Source organism: Glycine max, chromosome 2 (genome assembly GCF_000004515.6).
Source record: "Glycine max cultivar Williams 82 chromosome 2, Glycine_max_v4.0, whole genome shotgun sequence".
NCBI classification, from domain to species: domain Eukaryota; kingdom Viridiplantae; phylum Streptophyta; class Magnoliopsida; order Fabales; family Fabaceae; genus Glycine; species Glycine max.
In genome coordinates this window covers 11,827,144-11,852,748 of record NC_016089.4, presented here as the reverse complement: position 1 = coordinate 11,852,748, position 25,605 = coordinate 11,827,144, and the positions used below count along the sequence as shown (strand labels likewise).

General features: G+C 32.2%; 4 protein-coding genes and 1 long non-coding RNA gene across 6 annotated transcripts; 3 read left to right on the top strand and 2 right to left on the bottom strand.

The window, feature by feature from the left end:
• Positions 1–8,162: 8,162 nt before the first annotated feature.
• On the top strand, positions 8,163–10,356 carry LOC100526921 (uncharacterized). 2 transcript variants are annotated; one of them, XM_006574292.4, is made up of 3 exons: positions 8,163–8,313; positions 8,529–8,795; positions 8,991–9,896. In XM_006574292.4, exons 2-3 carry the CDS (start codon positions 8,571–8,573, stop codon positions 9,507–9,509), a joined length of 744 nt encoding a protein of 247 aa, XP_006574355.1. In that variant the 5' UTR covers positions 8,163–8,313; positions 8,529–8,570; the 3' UTR covers positions 9,510–9,896. The 2 variants fall into 2 exon arrangements, with proteins under 2 accessions (XP_006574355.1, NP_001236017.1); NM_001249088.3 differs by lacking the exon at positions 8,163–8,313 and having other exon boundaries at positions 8,317–8,795; positions 8,991–10,356.
• A 1,619-nt stretch (positions 10,357–11,975) lies between these two features.
• On the top strand, positions 11,976–13,851 carry LOC100812666 (putative ribonuclease H protein At1g65750-like). The gene is made up of 2 exons (NM_001253944.3): positions 11,976–12,434; positions 12,996–13,851. The coding sequence occupies exons 1-2, from the start codon at positions 12,201–12,203 to the stop codon at positions 13,524–13,526; spliced, it is 765 nt and encodes a 254-aa protein (NP_001240873.1). The 5' UTR covers positions 11,976–12,200; the 3' UTR covers positions 13,527–13,851.
• A 1,926-nt stretch (positions 13,852–15,777) lies between these two features.
• On the top strand, positions 15,778–23,575 carry LOC112999319 (uncharacterized). Its single transcript, XR_003264478.2, has 3 exons — positions 15,778–15,882; positions 15,962–16,045; positions 23,475–23,575. It is a non-coding gene; the product is annotated as an uncharacterized lncRNA (long non-coding RNA).
• Positions 16,427–19,830, bottom strand: LOC100776859 (receptor-like protein kinase FERONIA). Its single transcript, XM_003520083.5, has one exon. The coding sequence runs from the start codon at positions 19,547–19,549 to the stop codon at positions 17,006–17,008; it is 2,544 nt and encodes an 847-aa protein (XP_003520131.2). The 5' UTR covers positions 19,550–19,830; the 3' UTR covers positions 16,427–17,005.
• On the bottom strand, positions 20,069–23,112 carry LOC100776324 (leucine-rich repeat receptor-like protein kinase). The gene has a single exon (XM_003520082.5). It carries the CDS (start codon positions 22,919–22,921, stop codon positions 20,459–20,461), a length of 2,463 nt encoding a protein of 820 aa, XP_003520130.2. The 5' UTR covers positions 22,922–23,112; the 3' UTR covers positions 20,069–20,458.
• Positions 23,576–25,605: the final 2,030 nt, after the last annotated feature.

The following is a 25,605-nucleotide window of genomic DNA, read 5'->3' as shown; positions in this document are numbered from 1 at the left end:
CATGAATAGGCTCCAATCAAAGGTGTGCTCATAGTTCATTTAGTTCATTTTCTTTTATAGTCACATATAATTATTTAAGTAAACATACAGAAGACAGGATTAAAGTTGTCATTAACACTGTCATCAACTCATATTACAAATGCCCAATGGGATAAACACATATTTATATGAGCCCAAATTATCAATATATCATTCAGAAAGAAGACAACCAAAGCTAAAAATGAACATTTCATCCCTGCTTCCTATGATACTCTTAAACAGAACACCCAAGAAACTAGTTTACCCATTACCACTTAACAAAATAAAAAACACATACATATCAAAAATAGAAACTCCATAGTTGACATCATTATCATGATACCTAAGTAGAAACATACAATGAAAAGACAATAACTAAAGCAAGCATGCAAGACAAGTTCATTTAAACGGCTGAATTGCATATCCCATAAAAACCAACTTGGGCTCCTCCACCGGAGAATCCGGCAACGCCGCTGCCTTTCGCGGCTTCTTTGCCGATAACTCCTTCTTGTCTTTCAACCGCCAGTGACAAAACCACATCTGTAACTACCGATCCGACAACCCTAACTTCTCTGACAACTCCACCCTCATAGTCTCCGATGGGTAATTCTCAACTAAAAACCAAAAACAAAAAATTTGAACAATAAAAAAGTGAACAATAAAAAAGCCTAGAAATTGAACAAGAAAAAAAAAGGTTAACAATAACAAACTAGCATAAGCTTTCTCGAGCGTTTCAAGCTGAAACGGCATCTTCATTTGATGCTTGGGCTTGCTTAGACACTCACTTGAATTCCCGATTTTTCTGTTACTTTCATTGTTATTGTTGTTGTTATCATTGTTGTTTTCTTCCTTCTTCAAGTCGTTGTTCTCTGCCTCGGCCTCCATCGATCGAGATCGAACCTCTTTCCACCTTCAAATCCTAGGAATCCACAATGAAGCCACAAAAAGAAATCCAAACACGCAACACAGAGAAGAAAAGGGAGACAAGAAATTGTAAGGCACAATGGAGATATGAAAACTTAAGCTTACCTTCCCCTTTTACCTTTTCTGGAGGTGCTGGCCTTGAGTCAAATTTTTCTTTTCGATTTTCTATATCAAATACACAACATCATCATTAGTATACAATAATACCCTAACACCAAAAAAATGAATGAGGTAATGCGGGCTAGGGTAGAGTGTGAGTATGCAAGGAAAAAAGAAGAAAATTTACTTTAGATTCAAAGACGGTGTTTATAAAACCCGTCTTTGGATAATGCAGTTCAACAACGGTGCCACTAAACCTATTTTTGTAACGCGCAGATGACGTCGTTTTTTCACAAAACATTGTTGAAATAAATCTCTTATTTACTAAAATGCCACCGCCTCTAAAACAACATCGTTTTCGAACCACCGATGTTGAATGCGCGTTGTAGAATACTATTATTTTAGTAGTGATTGATAAAAACAATGGATGGATAAGATAAAATGAGATACTAAGGAGGTGCTTGGTTTGACTGTTTTTTATTTTTATTTTCACTAAAAATAGAAAATGGTGATGAAAATGCGTTTGATTGGATTTTTGAAAACATTTTCGGTAAAAATATTTTCTCAAACGAACCAAAAACTGAAAACAATAAAATCTCATTTTCAGTTGAAATCAGGAACTTCGTTTTCAGTAAAATGAAAACGCGGTTGCAAGGAATCTAAACCAAACATGTTTTCAGAATTCTAATCTTTTGAAAATGAAAACAACTTTCAAAAAATGAAAACATGAAATGAAAATATAAACCAAAAACACATTAAAATACCATATACTTATTCATACATAATTAGGCAATTTGTAGTTTGGTCCCTGTATAAAAGGGGTATATGGATGCATTTGTAAATGTTTATTTCAGACAAGAGATTTGGGAAAGTTAAACCCTCCATGAGCAGCAAGTGCAGCAGCACCATTTTCCTCTCTTTCGATAGTGATACGAGCTGGTTTGAAAGAGCCAATTCCTATTTCCTCAATGATAACAATAAATGACCGGCTATTGTAGGTGATCGTGATATTTATCCCATCTTGTACGTACAGTGTTTTGAAAAATACCTAAAATTATCTAATGTGAAAGTTTAATTTCTTTCATAGCAAAATTTAATTATTCACAAGAGCTAGTTAAAAATTTAACGGATAACAATAAATTTATTTTAAATTTATAATTTTTTTAATATTATTTTTATCTTTAAAATTCATTTTTATTTTAATTTTTTATCTTATTTTAGTTAAGAATATTTTTAATTTAAAAATAATTAATAAATAAAATATTATATATTAGATCTTATAAAAAGAAATAAATAGTATTTTAATTTGAACATGAGTCTTATTATTAATAGGAATGAATGAATTATAACGAAAAAGGGAGGGAGTATAACACATTTGCAAGTTGAAGGCGCGTGTTGGAAATTGGGTAGACTTGAAAATCACAGAAGTCTTCCATGCATGGGAAGTGTTGTGTTGAGAAATGACACTTAATCTCAGTGAACAAACCCACACGAGTCCTGGCGCGAGTTAAATACACTTACACACATTCCCGTCTCTGCAATCTGCATGCATGTTTGGTCGTTAATAATTCAAGGTTTCACGAGAGATGAATATCTGCCTCAGTTCCCAAGCACTTAACTGCATATCCCAATTTTAATTACCAAAGATGAGATATGCTGTCTCATTGCACAAGCAACTGTCCCATTTTTATTAATTTTACGGGGAGATATATAGTTATATTTAATGAAAGTACTTTTAGCAATCATTAGTATTTATTTTTTATCTCCATTTTTACAAATACTTTTTTTTTGTAAAAGAAAAATAGTTAGGGTGGAGAAAAAAAATAGGCCGAAAATAAAAAGGTAAATGTATTTAGTTGAGGGAAAATAAGAGATGGGGAAATTTAAAGGTGTCAAGACTATTAGTTATTTTCACTATATTTTCACATTTTTTTCCCTTTAAACCAAACACTTTAATTTTCAATTATTTATTCCTCATATGATTCCATTCATCTTTCCTATTTCCATTCACAATTTATTTATCATTTATTTCTTTCTTTTCTTACAAGCACGGACTCTAAAAGAAATTATCAAATGGTTAAAATATATAACCTTTTCTATCAAAATATAAATTATTTATCATAAATTTAATTTATAATCTATTTGATCAACTATTTATTTATTTATTATAAATTTTAGTTATATTAATTTATCTTAAAACAGTTATATATATATATATATATATATATATATATATATATATATATATATTAATTATGTGTAACCAATAAAAATCATGGTTAGTATAATTTTTAATATAATTATTATTATAAATAACAAAATTACCATTGATGTTATTGAATAACCGTATAGAAACATTAAATTCATTATTAGTCCAATTATTAGTCCTTGGTCACGTCATCACTAGACTCCATTTGCGGTTAATAATGTGGGAGCTACTTCGTGATTAAATTTTCTTTTCCGCACACCATGATTTCATACTTTGTTAAATGTTTATATATCCGAACAAATCACATGTTAGACTATAGTGTGAAGAATTAGTTGGTAGTTGAAAAATTTGTTGGTAGTTGGATGTTGAAAAATTAATTTCTTAAATTAAAAGTGTTTAGTAAAAATAATTGTTGAAATAATTAAAAAATATAAAATGACATAAAATAATAGTTTGATTTATTAAAAAAGGTAATAAAAAATAATAAATATATCGAAGATAAAAGTAAAATAAATTTTAAAAAGATAGAAACTAAAAACTAACATTTTAAAAAAATGATAAAAAATACTCAAAAATTATTAAAAAAATTATTTACTGAACAATAAAATGAGTTTTTTAACTTGTAAAAAAAGTTAAAAATTAATTAAAAGTCTTGTTAAACATAACGTTAATCTCATGATTTTTAAAGTAGTTACTAATATAATAAATCAAAGTTGAAATTTCTATTAATCAAGGTATTTAAAATATTATTTTTTAAGGCGCTTGCGTGCACACACAATTTTTTCTTTTTATTTGTAGTTATGGTAATTTTTTAAGGTATCATCACAAATTTTAATCCTTTGGGTTGATCGGTTGTGAAACTAATTATGACTTTGGATATTTAGTCATATGTAAATCTCATTGTCTATCTCTAAGAATATATTTTATGAAAATTAAACTCAAGTCTTTTCTCATAAAATTAGCTTGTTTGTTAATTGAGCTATGCAATACTTATTTTTTTTCATTTTAAAAAAATGCTCTAGTAGTGAAGATATATTTATTCAATCTTTTAACTGTATAAAAAATTATTGTTTAGGTGAAACATCAATAAATTAAAAAAATTATTATATCTTTATTTATTAATTCTTCACTAATGGGTGAAGTTGAATATGGATGGTTCACGCGACCATGATAGTGGTCCTTCTGCTGGTTGTGGCGGGGTTTTAAGGGACGCATTTGAAACATGATGATGGGCTTTGTTAACAAAGTGGATCCCACTTACGAGGTCCATCAGATAGACTTACAAGCTTATAATTGTAAAACCCGATCTAGTTATTGACCTGGTCGAGATAATGGGTCAGTGGTGCAACCGGTGGACTAGTAATTAACCTAATTTGATCCGGTTTATATTAAAAAATTCAAAATTATACATGTATTTATTATAATGTGAATGTATGAATACGTGATTTTGATGATGTCAAAGAATAATCAAACAAGGTGGCTTTCAAGATTACTTCAACACACATTCAAAGTTTAAGCATTACTTCAAGATTAATACAAGGTTGCTTCAACAAACAAGCATTGCTTCAAGATTAATTCAAGATCAAGCTTTTGCCTCAAAACAAAGTGTTTCTAAGAGATCAAGGCTATGGTAATCGATTACCAGGCAGTGTAATCAATTACCAGAAGACAACTTTGAAAAATAGTTTTTAAAAAGGGTTTTGAATTTGAATTTGAATTTTGAATCATGTAATCGATTACCAGATGTTTGTAATCGATTGCCAGCAACGATACTTCAGAAAACACTTTGAAAAGTCATGACCCTTCAAAATATAACTGTGTAATCGATTACCAGAAACCTATAATCGATTACGAGTGAAGAATTTTAGAAAAAACTTTTTGAAAAGATACTTCTCTTCAAACTATTTTGAAAAGGCACGAAGAGTCTATATATATGTGCATGTCTGACTTCGAAAAGCAAGAGAGAGATATTATAAGAGAACTTAATTGTCAAATGCTCTCTCAACAACTCTTGGGAAAACACTTGCAAATCTATTGCGAATTCATCTAGGAACTTCAAATTGTATTATCATGTCTAAAAGAGAGAAATTTCTCTAAGAACTTCAATTTGTATCATCCACTCTAAAGGAAAGAAATCTTTCTGTTTATCTCAGAAAGTCAATTGTAATCAAGAGACTGATTGTCTCTTGGATTGTGAGAATTGTAATCAAGAGACGGGTTGTCTCTTGGAGAATCTTTGAACACAAGGGTGAGGGATCCCAAGGTGTGTTCAAAGTTTGTAAAGGATTTGCAAAGATAGTGGAAAATCTCAAGTGGGTTGCTTGAAGACTGAACATAAGCACGGAAAGTGACCGAACCAGTATAAATCGAGTTTGCATTTCTCTCTTCTCTTATCTCATTTATGTTATTGCAATCAATTTTGTCTTGCATGTTTAAACAATATTATTAAATTGATTGTTGCTTCTTCTTTTGCATTCTGAGTCTATCATTTAGAAGGGGGTTAAGAGTTTGTTAGTGGAAAATTTTAAAACTTAATTCACCCCCCTCTTAAGTTATTGAGACCACTTGTCCAACATATATAAGTATATAACTAACATTATTTGGTTAAGAAAAGTCCATCTATAATTTCATACTCCAAAATCTAAAATAACTATTGAAGTATTAAAGTTGATAACATAAGTGAAATGTATTAGTAATAAAAAGAGTGTAAATAGAAACTACTTAAAATAAAACACAAGTCTAATTTTCAATAAACAAAATGAGTCACAAGCCCAGTTTTCCAAAAAAACAAAAAGAGTGTGGATAAACTTTCTGCACTCTCATTATTGTTTTTTGCACTTCCCATTCTATAATGAAAAGCCCATTACAAAATGCAATTAGCCCATTTCAGAATGCAAAATGGAAAGTGCAAGAAGCAATAAAAAGAGTACAGGAAGCAAGTACATGGATCCGGCCATATTAGGCCCAAATAGAAGCTTTTAGTAGTTTGAGAATAAACAAAAATCCTAATCCCCAATATATATAACCTTTTCTTCTTGTTGCGTTGTTCCTATTCCTGCTGTGCCTCTTCCTGGTACTTTGTGCCTCTTCCTCTTCCTCTTTGATCATCACCACTTCACAATGCCGTTGAGTTCGAACCCTCCCAGATCATCAACGTCTTCATCTATGTTACTAGCGACAAGGTTGGCACGACGAGTTCCCTCGCAGTGCGACGATGGCAACGACGACGACTTGTAATGCAGTGGTGGTCGAGTCGAGCGTGAAGATGAAGAGAAGGGAAGAGAGTCTCAGACCATCGAGCGTGAAGATGAGCATGAAGAAGAGAAGTGACTGAGGTTTTAGGGTTGATTTAAAATGACGACATTCTTGAGCGTGACATTTTTTTTAATGTACACAACCCAGTTCGAGTTTTTAAAACCAGTCAAGTCATCAAATTTCTTCAAAATCGGTTGTGTTTGACCAGACCATCCCATGTCACATGAATGAGCGATCAAATAGTAAAATTGACCCGATTATATCACCGAATCCCGATTGGACCGGTTCAAATAGCTGGTCACAACCATGGTTACAAGCCATTCTAACGAGCCAGGAGGTGAGGTGGCTTCGGAGATGACCTTCAAGAAACTGATTGTGGAGTCAGCCCGCGGTGAGCATGGTGAAGAGTGGGCTTGGGTTCAAGTATCATCATTCAGATAATAACGTTGTTCAAAACATATTTAGGCTTCTTAAAAATACTAAGTGGCAAGCAAGGTAGGACTATGTTCCTAGGACTAGGACAGCGAATCGAGTGGCTAATCGACTCGCCAATGATGCTCGTAAATTGTTTTCTAATGAACTTCGCAAGTACCCTTTTACCCCAGAAAATTGTACCCTATTACTCTTGGAGGATAATAATGAGCAGGGTATGTGATCCAGCTTTTAGATGATTAGTATATTGGGCTGTATAATTTTATATATATATATATATATATATATATATATATATATATATATATAAAAGATCGAAGGGAGTATTATTTAAGAATGTAACTACGTACGTACGTACGTTGATGTTCCACTTTCCACAAGAGAAAAAAAAAAGTCATGTAGGTGGGGTTGAGTGAAGAATAATTTCTAACAATTTAACATTCATCGTAATGCGCATATGGTCTTTAAGAAAAGATAAAGGTGAAGTGTGGAATCTTAGCAGCGAAGGACAGATTATAGCGTAAGTCTTTGTGTGTACAAGTTCAACCAAAGCCACCCCAAATTTTTGCTCATCAAATCAACACATAGAAAACTAACGATTCAAACTCTCATTACACAATTATTTTATTTAAAATTTTGGGTTCCTTTTAGCCATGGATCCTGAATTGTTGCACCCCTATATTCAGGATCAGATTAAGTGTGTTGCTTCTCTTAAGAAATTAAACATTGTATGTTGACTTTCATCCACGTGTATATTTTCTTATCAAAGTTTTTACATTTTTGCATATTATATATATATATATTGGATGCTCACAATTAAATGTGAATAAAATCATAGTTATTCCATCATTCAACAGTTTCTTTTGTATTTGCATTTTTAATTTGATTTTTACAGTTATGTATTATATTTAATTTTGATAAAAAAAATATAATAAAAATAATATATCTCTATAGATATTACTATTATTTAAGAATGAAACTACGCTGATGTTTCCACTAGAGAAAAAAAGTCATGTAGGTGGGGTTGAGTGAATAATAGTTAATAATTTAAAATTCACATCATAATGGAACCTTAGCATCGAAGGACAAATTATAGAATGTTGTGTGTGTATAAATTCCACCAAAGCCACCCCACCAAATTCCTCCTCATCAAACCAAGACATAATGGAACCTTACTATTATTTAAGAATGAAACTACGCTGATGTTTCCACTAGAGAAAAAAAGTCATGTAGGTGGGGTTGAGTGAATAATAGTTAATAATTTAAAATTCACATCATAATGGAACCTTAGCATCGAAGGACAAATTATAGAATGTTGTGTGTGTATAAATTCCACCAAAGCCACCCCACCAAATTCCTCCTCATCAAACCAAGACATAATGGAACCTTACTATTATTTAAGAATGAAACTACGCTGATGCTTCCACTAGAGAAAAAAAGTCATGTAGGTGGGGTTGAGTGAATAATAGTTAATAATTTAAAATTCACATCATAATGGAACCTTAGCATCGAAGGACAAATTATAGAATGTTGTGTGTGTATAAATTCCACCAAAGCCACCCCACCAAATTCCTCCTCATCAAACCAAGACATAGCAAACGATCCAAACTCTTTTTTCATTTGCAGCATCAAAATGAGTGGTAGCAACGATGGTAGCGGCAGCTGGAGCTCTAGGTTTTTGAAGGTGGCTAGTGCAGCTGCCGCTACAGCCGCCGTTGCCGGCGGTTTATATGCCATTCTTTCATCCTCAACCTCTGCTAGCTCTGAGATGGAAGTGCCGTTTGGCAGCGCACGGCGTGAGAGCAAAGAACGTGACGATGGTGGCTCCGGGTCTCATCCTCGCGAGGGTGCCACCACGGTATGATTAAGTGAATCTTTCAAAAAATTGATACTTTTTTTTTATATTTTTAAACATAATTTTGATTTTTTTTATTCAAGATGTGAAATTTGTTTCATGAAATTCATCTACATGCAAATTATAAAAAATAACTAATATTTGAACAAAAAAGAGAGATATATAAACATTTACTGAATTAACCTGTGATGACCACAGGTCAGTCGTTGGAAGAAACCTGAGATTGGTTGGGTGAAGCTGAACGTGGATGGTTCACGCGACCCATACAAAAGTTCCTCCGCTGGTTGTGGTGGTGTTCTGAGGGACGCATCAGCAAAGTGGCTCCGTGGCTTTGCTAAAAAACTGAACCCTACTTATGCAGTGCACCAGACAGAGTTAGAAGCCATTCTCACGGGCTTGAAGGTGGCTTCAGAGATGAATGTTAAGAAACTAATTGTGGAGTCAGACAGTGACTCTGTGGTGAGCATGGTGGAGAATGGGGTTAAGCCCAATCACCCTGACTATGGTGTCGTGGAACTTATAAGGACGAAGCGGCGTCGTTTTGACTGGGAAGTGAGGTTTGTTTCTGTCTCCAACAAGGCGAATCGTGTGGCTGATAGGCTCGCCAACGATGCTCGGAAATTGGCTTGTGATGATGTTTGTGAGGAGTATCTTCATCCCCCGGCTAACTGTAACCAGTTGCTCTTGGAGGATGAGATAGGCTGTGAGAGCTTTTAGTCCTTTTTTTTTTTTCTTCTTCTTTCAAAAATAAGAAAAGAAAAATTACTATGACAAGGTTTTTGAAGGACACCATGGGCTACTTAATTAATTTGGCAATCATGGAAGATTAAGTGCTTTAATTTGGGTGGGAATTAAGTATGAAATTGAAGCCACTGCTTCTTCAACTAGTTTGATGCATGTATGATGTATCTATTATTAGGTTGTCGATCTTCTGGGAAATATGTGTATTTATATCTAGTACTATATATATGGTATCTTAATCAAGTTTGTATTGATTTTCTTGTTTGTTGAGATAACATATATGTAATATGCTCTCCTTTCAGCCAGCTTGAATGTGCACAAGTGAACTTGTTACGCTATATAATGAAATGATGTATTGCTCGATCGCTTGGTGAGTTTCTGAAAATAGAATGTCAGGATATTTTTTCTTGTTTTTGTAAGATACGATATTAAGATTTGCGTAATAGATTATGATCTGCAAACATTATTACCGAAGAATAAAACTACACTAAACTACAAGGTGAAAAGTTCAAGTTGTATACCTTATAAATTAATTAGGCCTCATATTTAAAGTACTTGAGTGAATATACAAATCGGTCCGATTCGTTTAAGACCTAGTCTACACATATCTTGTATTTCAACTAAGTTGGATAATCCTTATCAGGCTAGTGAAAGTGTGCAAATAAACAAACCAGTCCACGACCCAAATATTAATTTAAAAATATTTTTTACAAAAATATTTTTACAAAAGTGAAAAAAAATATAAAATTAAAAGAAAAAATTAACTTTATTTTATAAACTAAAATCTATCACATAAAAAATATATCAACATTTTAAATATAACAAATTAACCTATAAAAATATAAATTAAAGATCAAAATTTTAACATAATAAATTAATAATATTTGTACATTTGACTTATACGTATTCATTTGTGAGCCTGCGGATAAAACCCAGTAGATTTGTAGATTTAACGGGCCATATTTAAAAAGTTGGTATAACTACAAGAATTTTTTAAAGAAAGTCCATTATCCACAAGGTCTATAGGGTTATCGGGTAGCTATGCAAATTTAGATTCCTATATCTACCCCTAAAATTACTCTATTTGTTCTGTAATGATTGTTGTTTTAAGTTTTTTTATACAAACCAAAATAGTTAACAAATTAATGGAAAAATAGTAATTTTATAATTAAAATTAATCTTATGATTATTAATTAATTTATAATTTTTGTTGTCCAGTCATCATTAATTATAAAAGGTATAAGTAAAAAAATAATTAATTTATATTGAAAAGTTAAAAATAATTATTTTAAATTTTATTTTTTTATTAAAAGAGAATTATTATGTAAAAAAAATTAATAAATGATTAACTAAAAATGAACATCGTAAAAGTGTGGAAAAATTTTCTCTGTTTCTACTTTTAATTTGACTTATACAGTTATATTCTTTTCTGTCTCTTTTATAATAAATGAGGTTACATTTTACTACTTTTTTATATTAAGTAATTTAAAAAGTATCATGTATTATTTTTTTTACAAAAATACTTTTGTTTGAGTTATTTCTTTGAGTTTTAAATAATAAGTGAGATACATTAATTTTTTTTTTCAGAGTATAACTTTACTTTATATGGTGATATATAATTTTGAATTCTTATTTTATTCCTTCACATATATAACTAATAAAAATTAAAGGTTTAAATATATTAGATATCCATAAAATATATTTAAATTTTACAATCGATCTCTGAATTTTTTTTTATTTTAAATTGGATATCTGAAATTTCAACCTTTGTTCAAAACATGATAACATTCATTAGTTAGACATGCCCACGATACAATTGTGGAGGCATATCAATGACATGATATGTCACATAGATTTTTATTTATTTATTTTTATATTTAATTTAATTTAATTTAATTTAGTAAATTATTTTATTAAAAAAGAAAATAAAGTTAAAGTGACATCATTAGATGACATGCTAGGTCCTTTTCAAAATGTTTTTTTTTTTAAATATAACGTTTGAATGTCGTTATCAAATTATGTATACCACCTCCTTTTGCCTGATGGGATTTCATGCATATATGACTCTCGTGTCTAATTATCGGACATATCATCACATCTTGAACGAAAAGCTAACAACAAGAATCTTTCACAGAACACAAAACAACAAGAAGTAAAAATTTTGTGAGGACGAATTGCATCAAATATATTTTAAGGATCTTGAATATATTCAATTCAAAATCAAAAACAAAAAATATAATATGGGTTTAGACAAATAATATATATCTATATATATTATTATCTCCTGCCCTTTTTATAACAAATAAATTCTAGTGTATTTGACGGTATAACTTTTATTTTTTTATAAAAAAAAGATTGAAGGGAATATTATTTAAGAATGTAACTACGTACGTTGATGTTCCACTTTCCACAAGAGAAAAAAAAGAAGAAAAAGTCATGTAGGTGGGGTTGAGTGAAGAATAATTTCTAACAATTTGACATTCGTCGTAATGCGCATATGGTCTTTAAAAAAAGGTAAAGGTGAAGAGTGGAATCTTAGCATCGAAGGACAAATTATAGCCTGAGTCTTTGTGTGTACAAGTTCCACCAAAGCCACCCCAAATTCTTCCTCATCAAATCAACACATAGCAAACTAACGATCCAAACTCTTTCATTTGCAACATCAAAATGAGTGAAGATGGCATTGACTACGGCGGAATTGTGACGGCGGTTATAGCAGCTGCTGCGGTGGTCACCATAGTCAGATGTTTATTTGCTGCCATGGTTGCCATAGCCAGATGTTTATATGCCGCAATGATCGCCATAGCCAGAAGTTTATATGGCAACACTAAGCGACAACAAGAGTCATTCGATGAGCACGAAGAAACTGAGGATGACGAAGAATCTGAGGAGGCAGACAATGTAAAATATTTTACACTATTAGAAATTGAGTTTTTTTTTTTTTTTTTTTAATTCAACGTTTGTACAGCTTTTGTGATTGCTTATAAAGGTAATTAAAATGTTACTTATGTTGAGAGCAGGCTAATGATTTTTTTTAGCTTATTCATGAGTGTTTTAGTTTATCTATTTAAGCCAGCATTTCATTTTGTGTGCATATATAGCTGAAATATATATCAGATAAGTTCTTGTTTCAAGTAATAATATATAAATATCCTATAATTCTAAATACCTGAGTAATACCTTTCATTTTTCTTTTTATCACATCACAAATATTTATATTTTTCTTTCTTTTTTCTCTGTTACTATGTATTGAATAACATACACTGATATTTTAATTAATATGTAAGTTTGCTGTTTCTAGTCTTATTGTTTAATTAATATGTTCAGACTTATAATTATACTTTGTACAGTCATTAGTCATATACTTGTTTCATATACCATATCTGTTAACATACACTGATATTTTAAACTCAAAATTTGATTATAATAACAGATGTTTTTCTTCTGAGTTTTGACATGCAGGGGAAATGGAAGAAACCTGAGAGTGGTTGGGTGAAGCTGAATGTGGATGGTTCACGTATTCATGAAGAACCCGCCTCTGCGGGTTGTGGTGGGGTTATAAGGGACGAATGGGGAACATGGTGCGTGGGCTTTGATCAGAAATTGGACCCCAACATTTGTCGACAAGCCCATTATACAGAGTTACAAGCTATTCTAACGGGCCTGAAGGTGGCTCGGGAGGACATGATCAATGTGGAAAAACTGGTTGTGGAGTCAGACAGTGAGCCCGCGGTGAACATGGTGAAGAGTAGGCTTGGGTACAAGTATCATCGTCCAGAGTATAAGGTTGTTCAAGACATAAATAGGCTTCTTAAAGATCCTAAGTGGCTAGCGAGGTTGGATTATGTTCCTAGGAAAGCTAATCGAGTCGCTAATTACCTCGCCAAGCGTGTTTGTAAACCGTCTTCTCCTCATGATCATCATCATTTCAGCAAGTATCCTTGTCCCCCGGATTACGATTGTGAAAAGATTTTCTTGGAGGATAACAATTGACGGGGTGTGTCAACTTTTACTCGTTTTGTTATAAAAATATGAAAAGCAATAGCATGAGAATATGAGATCATGGATTTTGAAAGGACCCAATGGAAGCCAATTTATTATGTCTTTTTGGGTTGTCTTTTGGGAAGTACGTATGTGTATGTATGGGTTTGGTTTTATATATGTAGTATCCTGATCAAGTTTCTATTTGTTTTTTCTTCTTTGTTGAGATATTGTAATGTACTGATGCTATCCTTTCACCAACTTGAATGTACAAGTGATCTTGTTACTGATCCTATCCTTTGTTGAATCAATGAAGAATTATATTGTATTAATTATAGGCGTAAATAGTTTCTGAGAAATGATGAAAATTTGTTCTGAATTTTTAATAATTTTTATTATTATTTTAAATATCTGATATATTGAAATTTTTGTTTTAAGTCATTCTCATAAGTTAAATGATGATGTGTCATCTTATAAACTAATTTTCTCAATATTATAAATGGATGTGATAGTGTCATGTTATGAATTATATGACCACATGAATTTAAAAAAAAGTTAATATATTAGAGACTTAAAATAATGAAAAAAATTATTAAAGATTTAAAACAAAATTCAATCATTTTATCATAGATCTTAAATATATTTAAACCTTAATTATATTACTTGCTTGTGAGTTTAAGGTTTATTGCCCAAACCAATTTACAATTCAAATAAATTGTGTTGAAAATAAATTTTGGAAATAAATTTCAAAGTTTAATTGTGCATGTGAATCATTTTGAAAAACTAAATAAAATGTAAAAAATGCATTCAAAGGGAATTGAAACAAGAAAAAAAGTCTTCAAACATCCAAAAACAATTGACACCTTGAGAGATAAAAAGAGAAAATAGGAAAATATTAATATGAAAGATTATGATATGTGATAGATAGAGAAATATAGATAAATTAAGGTTGTTGATGACTTAAGCTCATTGGAGTAGTTTTTCCAATTTTCTTCTTCTACCTATTCATAGAATGAAGTAGCTGGTAGACATGGTAATGGGGCGGAGATGAGTATTGTCTCCTGAATTCCCAATCCTGACTTCCTAACATATCCCTATACCCGTACTCACTCGACACCCGACGGGTTAAAATTTATTATCCAATCTCCGTAACCGTTGTCGGGTATCCCCAATCCCGTTCCGTACCCGATTCAAATTAGAAAAATATTTTTTTTGTAAAGAAAATATTAAAAATTTGATTTTAGAAAAAATAAATTGATTGTTAAACATTTATTTTTAACTACTTATATATCAATAAACATTTATTTTTAACTACTTATTAATCAAGCCAATGAAGCAGTTGTATACAATAAAATTCTTATGGGTCAGCCCTTTGAAACAAAAAATTATTTTGGCTAATTAACAATTTTGATTCCCTTCTTTTCTTAATTTACAATTTTTTTTCTTGTTATTCTTTCTTTTTTACAAAGTCTTCATATCTTATAAAACGAATACAAATCAATAATTTTTTCTTCTTTCCTCTTTTTTTATTTGGATTGGCCTAACGACAAGTAATATTTAAAACAAATTTTGAGATAAATGTTTTATTTTAAATGAAAAATTATATATTAAACTTTTTTTCAATATATTTTCTTATAAAAAAAACTAAACTAAAATATATCTTTATAGATGGATTTAAAGCTTGGATTTTAATTACTTTACCCTTAAACAGATCTGTTCATATTGCCTTGAAAGCAATCTCCAACTTCTCCTTAGCCATGTAAGTTGAAATTCAAATTCATTTATAAATCTATAGTTGTTGTAAATTTATTGCATATTTTTCCTTTTAAAATTAGAATTTAGCTTCTTATATTTACATCTTTAGCAAAAAATTTCATACATTTATAATTTTTAATATTTTTGGAAGTTAACTTTTATTTTCTACAATTTTTATGATTTTTTTAAAACCAACATCACGCTATTGCTAAGGAGGTAAATAGCAAGTCAATCCAAAATTCAAATTTAACATTGATCATGTCCTAGATAATGTTTGAAGTCACTATTGAAAATATAAACAATTTTTTAACAATATTTTGTCATATATAAATCTTTTAATTACTTTCTTTTTATTTTTATTTTATATTAATGTGAAATTTAAATATTTGTGTGCTTATAAATATATTTTTTTCAAGTTTTTTTATTCTTATGCAAGTTTATTAATTTCATTTTTAGTCGTAATTTGCATAGATTATTTTCTCTACCCCTCAGATTTTTCCCGCCTTTTCCTCCCTCTTTGTCCCTGGCTGTGCCATTTTGCGCGTTTGATTGTTTCTCTTTCTGCACCGTTCCTCCGTTTGCAGAGTCCATTCACACCATTCGCATGTCGCAGGTTAGCCTTTAATCCTCCGTTCACTGTATTCTCATTTTCCATACAACTGCTTCTTGCTGATTCGCCTCTTTGCTCTCAGGAATTTGGGATTCTGAAATGAAGCATTCAACCTCGGATTTGTATTCTTCGGCTTTAGAGTAACGTCACATCTCCTTCATGTGAGGTATGCTCACTTCTCTCCCTTGTTTATTCAATTCGCCAATTATCGTTGTGGATTTTCTGAGAAATTTCGAATTAGAGAGATCTAGCAATGCACTCCACTCCTGTTGGTTGAACCTTATTGAAAACTACAAAATTAAGTGAAAGTCTCGTTAAACTGAGAAGTGAGATCCACACAATTTTATAATTTTTAATAAGTTTCAACTAATAATTAAAAGTATGAGTATGTTATTAGTATTTTTTTATTGATATATTATTTGTTAGTGAGAAAATTAAACTGGTTGTGGTATATAATATATAATGATAGATCTAACAGAATAGAAATTATAGACTTTGAATAGAAATAAATAATAGACTTCTCAGGCTTGTAGGAGTTAGGGTGACAATTTTAAAAAAAAAAGATTTATTTTAAATTTGAATATCATGTCTTATCCATTTCGTATCTGGACATTTTTTTTCCTTTTTTGAATTGATCTAAGGCTGAATACGTGAGATACGTATCCTAGACGTATCCGAGCATATCGATATCGGATACGTATCCAATATTGATAAGTTGACGAAAACAGAGTATCCGTGCTTCAGAGTTTAATACATTACGAAAGTTAAATTCTGGAACTTCTAGTTTCTATCAGAATTGCTACAAATGCTTCCCTTATATTCGTTGGTGTCTGCTGCATAATAAGTAGAAGAAGTAATAGTAATAAAGATTGATTTGTTTGATGGTAAAAGAAGAGAGAGACTGAAGGATTCTGAGTTCAATTTTCTCAGCTAACAAAAAATTAATCATGAACAATTAATATTTACCAATTAAAAAAATTACTAATAATTCAGTACACAATGATTTCTGGTTAGTATCTAACCTCCGTAACATTTTCATAAAATAGGAATTACTAATCAAATTATTTGAAATGGAAATGTCTTAATATCTAAAACATTAAGGCTATTTGTTTCGAGTAGATCACATTCACCGACCAACAGGCATCATGATTTCAGAGAACTCGACCCCAGGTGTCAAATCTGAATAACCCTGTAAACCAGAATTATCATTTCTTTGAACATTTCCATCGGGGACAACACCACCCTTTTTCTGAAGATGCATCGCTAAAACAAGGTTCTGTAGCACTTCACCAATGGATGGCCTCTCCACCCCTCTTTCAGCCAAACATTTCATTGCAAATCCTAAATATAACTCAAAGCACTCTTCAACTATGTTTCCTTTCAAGTTGGGGTCAACTATTTGCTCCAAGTTGCCATTCTCAAAGCACAACATAGCCCATTCGGCCAAGTTTACATGCTCATCATCTTCACCTACAATTACCGCAGGCCTTGTGCTTAGAATCTCGAGTAACACCACCCCAAGTGAGTATAGATCAGATTTCTCAGTCAACTTGTGGCTTTGAAAACACTCAGGATCTAGGTAACCAATACTACCCTTGACATTGGTGATGAGTATGGAAGGGTAACCTGCCTTTGACAAACCAAAATCTGAAATTTTTGGCACCCAATTATGATCTAAGAGTATGTTGGTTGTCTTTATGTCACGGTGGATGATCCTGTGCTTTGTGCCAGTGTGTAGGTAGTGTAAACCCCTTGCAACTCCAATGCATATCTCAAGACGTTGAATCCAAGACAAAGGGGGTTGATCTCTCTGCCTCAAATGAAGATGTTCATATAGAGTTCCATTGTCCATGAAGTCATAGACCAATATCATCTCCCCATCTTCATTGCAGTAACCCAAAAGTGAGACTAGGTTGGCATGCCTAAGCTGTGAGAGCCAAAGGATCTCTGTCTCGAATTCTGAAACACCTTGGTGTGACATTGGATTGGCACGTTTTATGGCCACAGAAGTTGCCCCACCATCAAAGCTACCCTTGTAAACACTTCCAAATCCACCAGTGCCTATAAGTAGAGCCTCATCGAAGTCATTTGTTGCCACTTTTATCTCTCTTATTGGGAAATGACTGCAAAATGATGACTTCTTTGCCTTTTCAATTTGATTAGGAGTGTGGACAGCAAGACCGCACCATGACATGACCTTTCTAGGTCTAATCACCTTTAACCTGAATAGAACTAAGCAAAGGAGAATTGGTAGTACCACTGTACCAAGTCCACATCCAATTATGATGAATTTTAATTTCTCTGAACTTTTCTTAAATTGTGCAACATGGTGAGGCTTTACATCTGATCCAGACACGAAGCTTTGAGAAGGGTTGGGCCCTGCAAGATTCCTATCATCAAAATTGCTCAGTTTAAAGATCTCCACACCATTCGAGAAAGAATTATAATACATCATAGGTTTAGAATCCTTGTATGGGTGTAGATCAAGCCACAAATCCTGCTTTGCCTCGTTAACTTTGGGAACCATCACGACATAGTCTCGTTGTATAGCAACTCCTGGCCTCCCACTCCAAGCAATTGGATCAAATTGTTCTTCAGCTGTTTGATTATTTAAAAACACAGTAAAAACTACCTCATTGACCCTTGTTATACCGTGATAAATTTCACAGAAGTGAAGCCTAACTAGATAAAAAAAACCTGAATCAACGGGAAAAAACCATGTCATGTTGTAATTTAAATTGACAAGGCCTTTTTCAAAAGTACGCATTGAACGAGATGTGCGGTAGACATCTGCCGGGGCTAAATATGGTGGAGCATTACCATCATACAAAACTGGCATGCTCATATTAAAGGGTTCAATACCAGTATCACTCCCTAAAATGTAAGCACCATCAGTGTCCCAAGTGCGAAACATGCCTGTGTCATATTTGGGTGGAATTTGCTCGCCTCCTACTTTCAATCTGCATATGTTTTCCATGGCAGAATCATTATAGATGTACACAAGCTCGGGATAGTGACCAACTAAAGGAAGAGGAGCATCATCACCACGACTGTATAAACCAAGTGGCATTGAAACAACTTCAATCCCATTCACAAATGCATAGGCATCAGAAGCATTATATGTTGGGGTGAAAGTGAGTTCTAAAACTCTCCCACTTACATGGACAATGAATTCTTTCATGAAATAGTTTACATTTAAGTAATCAGCGTTGAGGGAAACACTGAAGTTATGGAGAAGAGTGAAGTTAGCAGCACTTACTGATAAGAAAGCATTGGACAAGTTGAGATTCAAGTAGGAAGCTGGGTAGAAGTGAAGGCGAATGAATTTGGGACCTGGGGTTACATTGAATGTGTAGGTGAATTGAGACTGAAAGATCCTAGCAGTCATGTAGGGAACTTCAGGAATAGATTGAAGAGTGTTAGGGGCTCTGGCTACCAGGAACTTGGTGTCAGCATCGGAGGGCATATAGGGTGATGCAATGTCACCACTCCAATTCCTGCCATCAACATATTCTACAACATTTGATACGTTGGACCCGCAGTTGAGAACTATGTTCTCCGAAGGAACATAACTGGCATTATCAGCAAGTACAAGGAGTTGTAGGTGTAAGAGATACAAGATAAAAATGTACATAGAGCATGTCAAAGTATTCATAATTCTGTGCATCATTCTTGTGTCTAAACAAAGTATCTGAGAATGGAAAAGATGAGCAGCTTAAGCATTTTGTCCTAATACGTTAGTTTGAATTTTCAACAAAAATAGCTTTCTCTCCCGTCACTTTTAACAGTGGTTTTCCTAAATTGATCGCAAATTTCAAAATCCAGCCAATATAAATCTGTTCAAGACTATTCTAAGTCCAGAGTCTACCAGTCAATAACATGTTTTTTTGCTTCAGTCCCCACCTTGGAAGCCACCTTGCTACAAGAAGCCTTGCCGACAAGTAATGAAATTGTCCTTGTTGCCAATTGTTACTTTGTTGATGGGTCATTTATTCAATGCGATTGTCAAGCTGTCACCTCACCATGAAACTACAAAAGAAGATAAGAGTAAACCCCACATTAATTATTCAAATATTTATGTCACCCAATTAACTCCGTAAAATTTTAATTCTTCATTAGCTTTTAGAAATTTCTTCACAAAATTAATTTGTCAAAAATATTATTTTTATGAGATATGAAAACAGTGACAAAATAAAGGATGAATTTGTTCAATATTTTTTTTTAGACTAATTTGATTACAAAAATCTTCATAAACTAAGAATAACAAAAATAATAACAAAACAGACTTACTATTAATTTTATTTAAATTAAAAATATAGAAAAAATAATCAGATACTCATAACTTAAAACCAATTGACATTAAGTGAAATTGTCCGACTGATATATAAATTACATTTCAAAAATTGAGACAAACGACATAAACTTCCTAATAGCAATTATTATTATATCAAATTGAGCAATAAAATATTTGGAATTAGATCAGACACTCAATCCATAGTTCATCATACAGGTTTCCATTTTCACCATATAATCTATCTATTAGACATGTTTCATTTACTCCACTCTAGTCTTGTATGAATTAAGTTGCATTAATTTCTTGTTCCTCTAAACTATCCTGCAAAAGGATCCTCTCCAAACTATTAAGCAACTCTCCCATAGTTGGCCTATCTGCACTTCTATCAGCCAAGCACTGGATGCCAATATCCACAAACGCCCTCAGGCATTCTGGCTTAATATTCCCTTCTAAATATGGATCAACTAATTGATCAATAGTTCCAAACTGGCAACAGTGCATGGCCCACACAGCCAACCCAGCTTTCTCACTTTCCTCTTCCACTGCCACAGGATTCACAGCTGGTCTTCCACTCAACACTTCAAACAAAACCACTCCAAATGAATACACATCGGATTTTTCAGTCAGTTTTCTTCTCTTATAGTACTCAGGGTCTAAATATCCTAAAGTACCTTTAACCTCAGTGCTAACATGTGAGTGGTAAAGTGAGGGAACTGTTCGACACAACCCAAAATCTGCAACCTTGGCCACCCAATTCTGATCTAATAATATGTTTGCTGACTTCACATCACGGTGAATCACCCGTTGGCTCGTGCCAGTGTGGAGATAATGTAGTCCTCGAGCGGCACCAACACAAATCTTTAGTCTCTGAATCCAAGGCAGTGGCTGCTTCTGTTTCTTATATAAATGATCACACAGAGGGCCATGAGCCATGTATTCATACACAAGTATCAGTTCATTTCCTTCTTGGCAGTATCCCAGCAGTGACACTAAATTCAAGTGACAAAATGAGAAAACATTGATCTCATTTTGAAACTCCTTAAATCCTTGGCGAGAACTAGGATTAGAGCGCTTTACTGCCACAGGAGTAACTCCATCATGCATCATGCCTTTGTACACCTTTCCAAAGCCTCCCTCCCCAATGACAAGAGCTTCACTGAAGTTGCTGGTGGCTATGCTGATCTCTGCTAATGTGAATTGACGACAATGACCTGAGGTCACTGTTGGTTGAATGTTTTTGTGGCTTCTTCTAGTCGACTTTGATGAGAGTATATGAGAAGTTCCCCACTTCAGTTTTTTCCATGCTCTGCGGATAAGAATGAAAAACGTGAGCAGTCCCAAAATGGTACCTAAAATAGCACCAGCCACAATAATGACATGAGGAACTTTCTTCTTCCTTTGTTCCCTTCTTAGTTCGAATATTGCCGCAAGACTAAGATTGCTATCACTTAACTTGATGATCTCAATGCCATTCAGCATGGCATCAGCATATGTTGGTTTTAGCTCCAAGTTAGGGTGAAGTGCGATCCACAAATCTTTCCTTCTTCCACTTTCTGAGGGAACCATAACAACAAAGTCCCTGGATAACGGAGTAAATGGTCCACCAGCCAAAGCAACTACGTCCATCCTTTCCTCTGCTGTTTCGTTGTTTATGTACACCTTGAACACCTTTTGATGTACTTGCGTTACCTCTGTGGAGATCTCACAGAAATGAAGCCTGACAAGGTATTTGAATCCAGAATCAACAGGGAAAGACCATGTTAAATTGTACTTCATGTTAGCATCTCCATTGCTACCCATTGTCCTGGCAGTCAAATATAGCTCTTCTGGTGCTGAATAATTGTAATCCTTTGAGGTCAAAGTGGTGAAATTCATTCTAACGATACGGTGCGTTATACTAAGGACACTTCCAGATTGTGAACCAGATATGTAATTAGAATCATCCAACCATGTTCCAAAAGCATTTTCAACATCTGCACTATATTCACTAGCGATGCTAACCCGGTAAAGAATCTCTAGAGCATATTCATCATTAATAAAAAAAGGTTCCTGGTGCCCAAGGTAAGGAACCATGGAACTGGGAAAGTATATACTATGTGGCACTGGGAATATCTCAATGCCATTTACAAAGGCAAATGCATTGGAAATTGAAGGAGATGGAGTAAATGTAATCTTTAGATTTTCTTCCCCAACATTGACTAAGAAATCCTTCGTGAAAAACACCAAGTTGAGCTCTTCTGCAAAATTAAATGGATTAAAATTACTTACAAGAGTGTAAGGACCAGCTTTTACGGAGAAATAAGCCTTGGAGAGGTTCATCTTCTTCAGATATGAAGATGAGAGAAAGTAAATACGAATGAATTTAAGGCCAGGGGAGGAAGGGAATGAATAGGTCAAAGGAGAATGAGTTATTCTTGCTGTTGAGTATGGAACTTTTGGTGCTCGAGACTTTATGCTTGAGATCAAGAGTGTTGATGAACTCTTGTCATACTCCGGAGGCAAGAAACTAGAGCCAACATCTCCTATCCAATTTACTCCATTGAATGTTGATCCTTCATTAGAACCACAGTTTAGGAGGATTTTATTTGGGACATTAATTGGATTACAAGTGATTAAATGAAAGAACAGTAACAACAACAAAAAGAGGTGCAGTACCAAGCTAATGGCATACCTACTTGACTCTACTATGTCGGATTCCTTCATAGTGAACAGAGGAATATGGGGTGAAGGCTTAGTTTTATTACGCATAGAATCATTTGTTATCTTTATAGCAAAGGCTTTCACATTGCGTTGTGTGTGGTATTACTTTTTTTTGTATTGAATGGTCAACGATGTCTTGTAGCTGGAGACAGCCAGCTCCAAAGAGGTAAGATAGATTCTTGCTCCCTCTGGTGGTGTAGAAAAAGTTTAACATAGCATTGATAATAGTTAGCATCTGATTTTTGTTGATCTCACGATTTTAATATTTATAAGTCCATGCTTTTAGCCGTTGGTGGAGGTTCAACCGGTGTCAAGGGAATGACACTTCAAAACGAAGAGTTTAATTACGGGCTTAAAACCTGAAGCTACCACTTCTCTAATATGGATTTTTTTATATTTTTTATTTTTATTTCCAATTCAAGGCATTATCAGACATAAAATATGATACACCTCTTAATACAGATTTGAATCTTAATTCACTGTGTTGTAGAGAATTAATCCTTTTTCAGTAGAACTAATTCTTATACATATAAAAAACAAAATCAATTCTGGTTGAATATAATTGAATGTTTCTTTTATTTGCACATTCTGTTGATGCTAGAGGATAGGCGAGTAGTTCATAAGGCATGCGGTGGAATGGCTGTGTTGAAATAATTGTACACTTGATACATTCTTTGTACTTGTGGTGTCCAAATTTGTCACACCTTATGCCACATTTGGCTTTTTAATACTATAATTTGTTTTACAATTTTATTGTTTGATCTAGTCCACGCGGAGTGTGCTATCAACAGAAGTGCCCTTGCTGTAGTTTTAGATGTAGAATGTCATCTTCCAAGTCATTGACTCATGTGAAGGAAGGACGAAAAGAAGAAAAAGAAAATAATTATAAAACATCTTTTTAGGGAAAAATGATTATAAAACATTAAAATTACAAAATGCAGCGATTTGTGTTATCGTGTGTCGGCAAAGAATCTGCAATCCAATGCCTATAGTTTCGTGTGGGAAAACCGGTTCGGTAGAAAAAAAACTAAATCTTTTTTAATCGGTTTGGTTGTTAAATCTAAATTTATGACCTATTTTGATGAATTGATTTTAAACTGAAATAATTTTAAATTAATTTAAGAAATGAACCGATTTAAAATTTGGTTTCGATTCAGTTACAAACTGTTTTTTTTTTTTTTCACGTCCCTAGCTATAGCTGTAAGAAATATAGACACCGGGTTGTGGCACATAAGGAAAGCCAGATGGTCCAATTTAGATGGAAAAATGTTAAGTGCTCCAATCCAATGGCACCGAGTAATTGTTGGAGACATGGGTCAATTTGTTTAAATTTTTTTTAAAATAGTTTTAAAATAAGAACTTTTTATATAAATATTTTTTTAAAAGTAAATATGATTTATTTTTTTAAAATATTTGCTTTAAAAAAAAGTAAAAAACAACTTTTTGTAAAAAGAAAAGCTTAAACAAACTAACCTATAAATTAAATTAGGTGGTTCAAAGAGTAAGTGGAGTGTTAAAATTTCTTTCGAAGGATTCTTAAAATGTGTTGAAATTTTTTTATCAAATCTGAAATTTAGATTTTGGAAATATTAAAATTTTAGCACATTCTTAAATATAGATTTTGAACATGTTAAAATTTTAATACATTTTGAGAACTAAATTTCGAAAGAAAAACTCTTAGCTAGACACATATCCAACACATCATTTTCAGGCATAACTAATAGGAATTTTACAACTAATAAAATAGAAATAAAAAATCAGAATGTCAACCAAATTAAATTTGATTTCTGTTTTATTTTACAACCTTCCTAAGTTTTTGCTAAATTGCATTGAAATTGAAATATATAAAGGATTATAATTCGAATTTAGAAAATATAACTTAAATTTAAAATATAGTTTGGTGGTGTAAAATTGTAGAGTATTTTATTTTAAATAATAAATTTATTAATGCAAATAAAACATGTTTATTTTAAGCAATCGTAAGACTTTTTGTCTATGAATTTATAATTTTGATTTCTAAAATGCAATTTTAATCAGGAATTATAAATATTATTGTAATATTAATATTCAATGTATTTATAAAAGAAATACATATTCAGTTTATATAATATATCAAAAGTTTAAATGGAAATCAAACTATAGTTATAATTAATATTTTTTAAAAATAAAAATTATATATAAAAAGTTAAAATTGAGAAAAAAAAATCCTCAACATGAAGTCACATACTATTTAAGATGTAGCGTGTTTTAGTTTTTATCTTTTTGTTTATAATTTTTTCTTTTAAAATTATTAATTAATTAAAATTTTAAATAGAATAAAGTCTCGCTCCACTTGTTTGAACCTGCTGCTATACATATATTTTTTTATCCGTTTTTGCATGCACTTCATAAAATCAAATTTCTAAGAGAAGTTTTCGACTTACCTTCAAGATTAATAGAAAACATGAATATTATATATTACCAAAATAATTTTAAATATTTTTTTTCAATTTATTGTCATTATAATTAATTTATTTAAATTAGGTTTTTAATTTTTTACATAATTTAAATCATGTATTCTTTCATAATGTTGTTTGTGTACGTGATTAAAAATTTTCTTATCATAAAAAGAAAATATTACCAATATACTTTATAAAATATTTTTGGCATATTTTTATATTGGTAAAAATTTATTATAAAGAAATTTTTTTTTGTAGGTTTTATTTTTTTATTTAATAAATTTAGCTCATAAT

What these genes read in the sequence shown, in the direction of transcription:
- LOC100526921 (NM_001249088.3), top strand. Translation starts at nt 8,571, where the DNA reads ATGAGTGGTAGCAACGATGGTAGCGGCAGCTGGAGCTCTAGGTTTTTG. An exon ending in CTCGCGAGGGTGCCACCACG is followed by an intron (nt 8,796 to 8,990) that starts GTATGATTAAGT and finishes TGATGACCACAG; the next exon opens with GTCAGTCGTTGGAAGAAACC.
- LOC100812666 (NM_001253944.3), top strand. Translation starts at nt 12,201, where the DNA reads ATGAGTGAAGATGGCATTGACTACGGCGGAATTGTGACGGCGGTTATA. An exon ending in AATCTGAGGAGGCAGACAAT is followed by an intron (nt 12,435 to 12,995) that starts GTAAAATATTTT and finishes TTTGACATGCAG; the next exon opens with GGGAAATGGAAGAAACCTGA.
- LOC100776324 (XM_003520082.5), bottom strand. Translation starts at nt 22,921, where the DNA reads ATGCGTAATAAAACTAAGCCTTCACCCCATATTCCTCTGTTCACTATG.
- LOC100776859 (XM_003520083.5), bottom strand. Translation starts at nt 19,549, where the DNA reads ATGATGCACAGAATTATGAATACTTTGACATGCTCTATGTACATTTTT.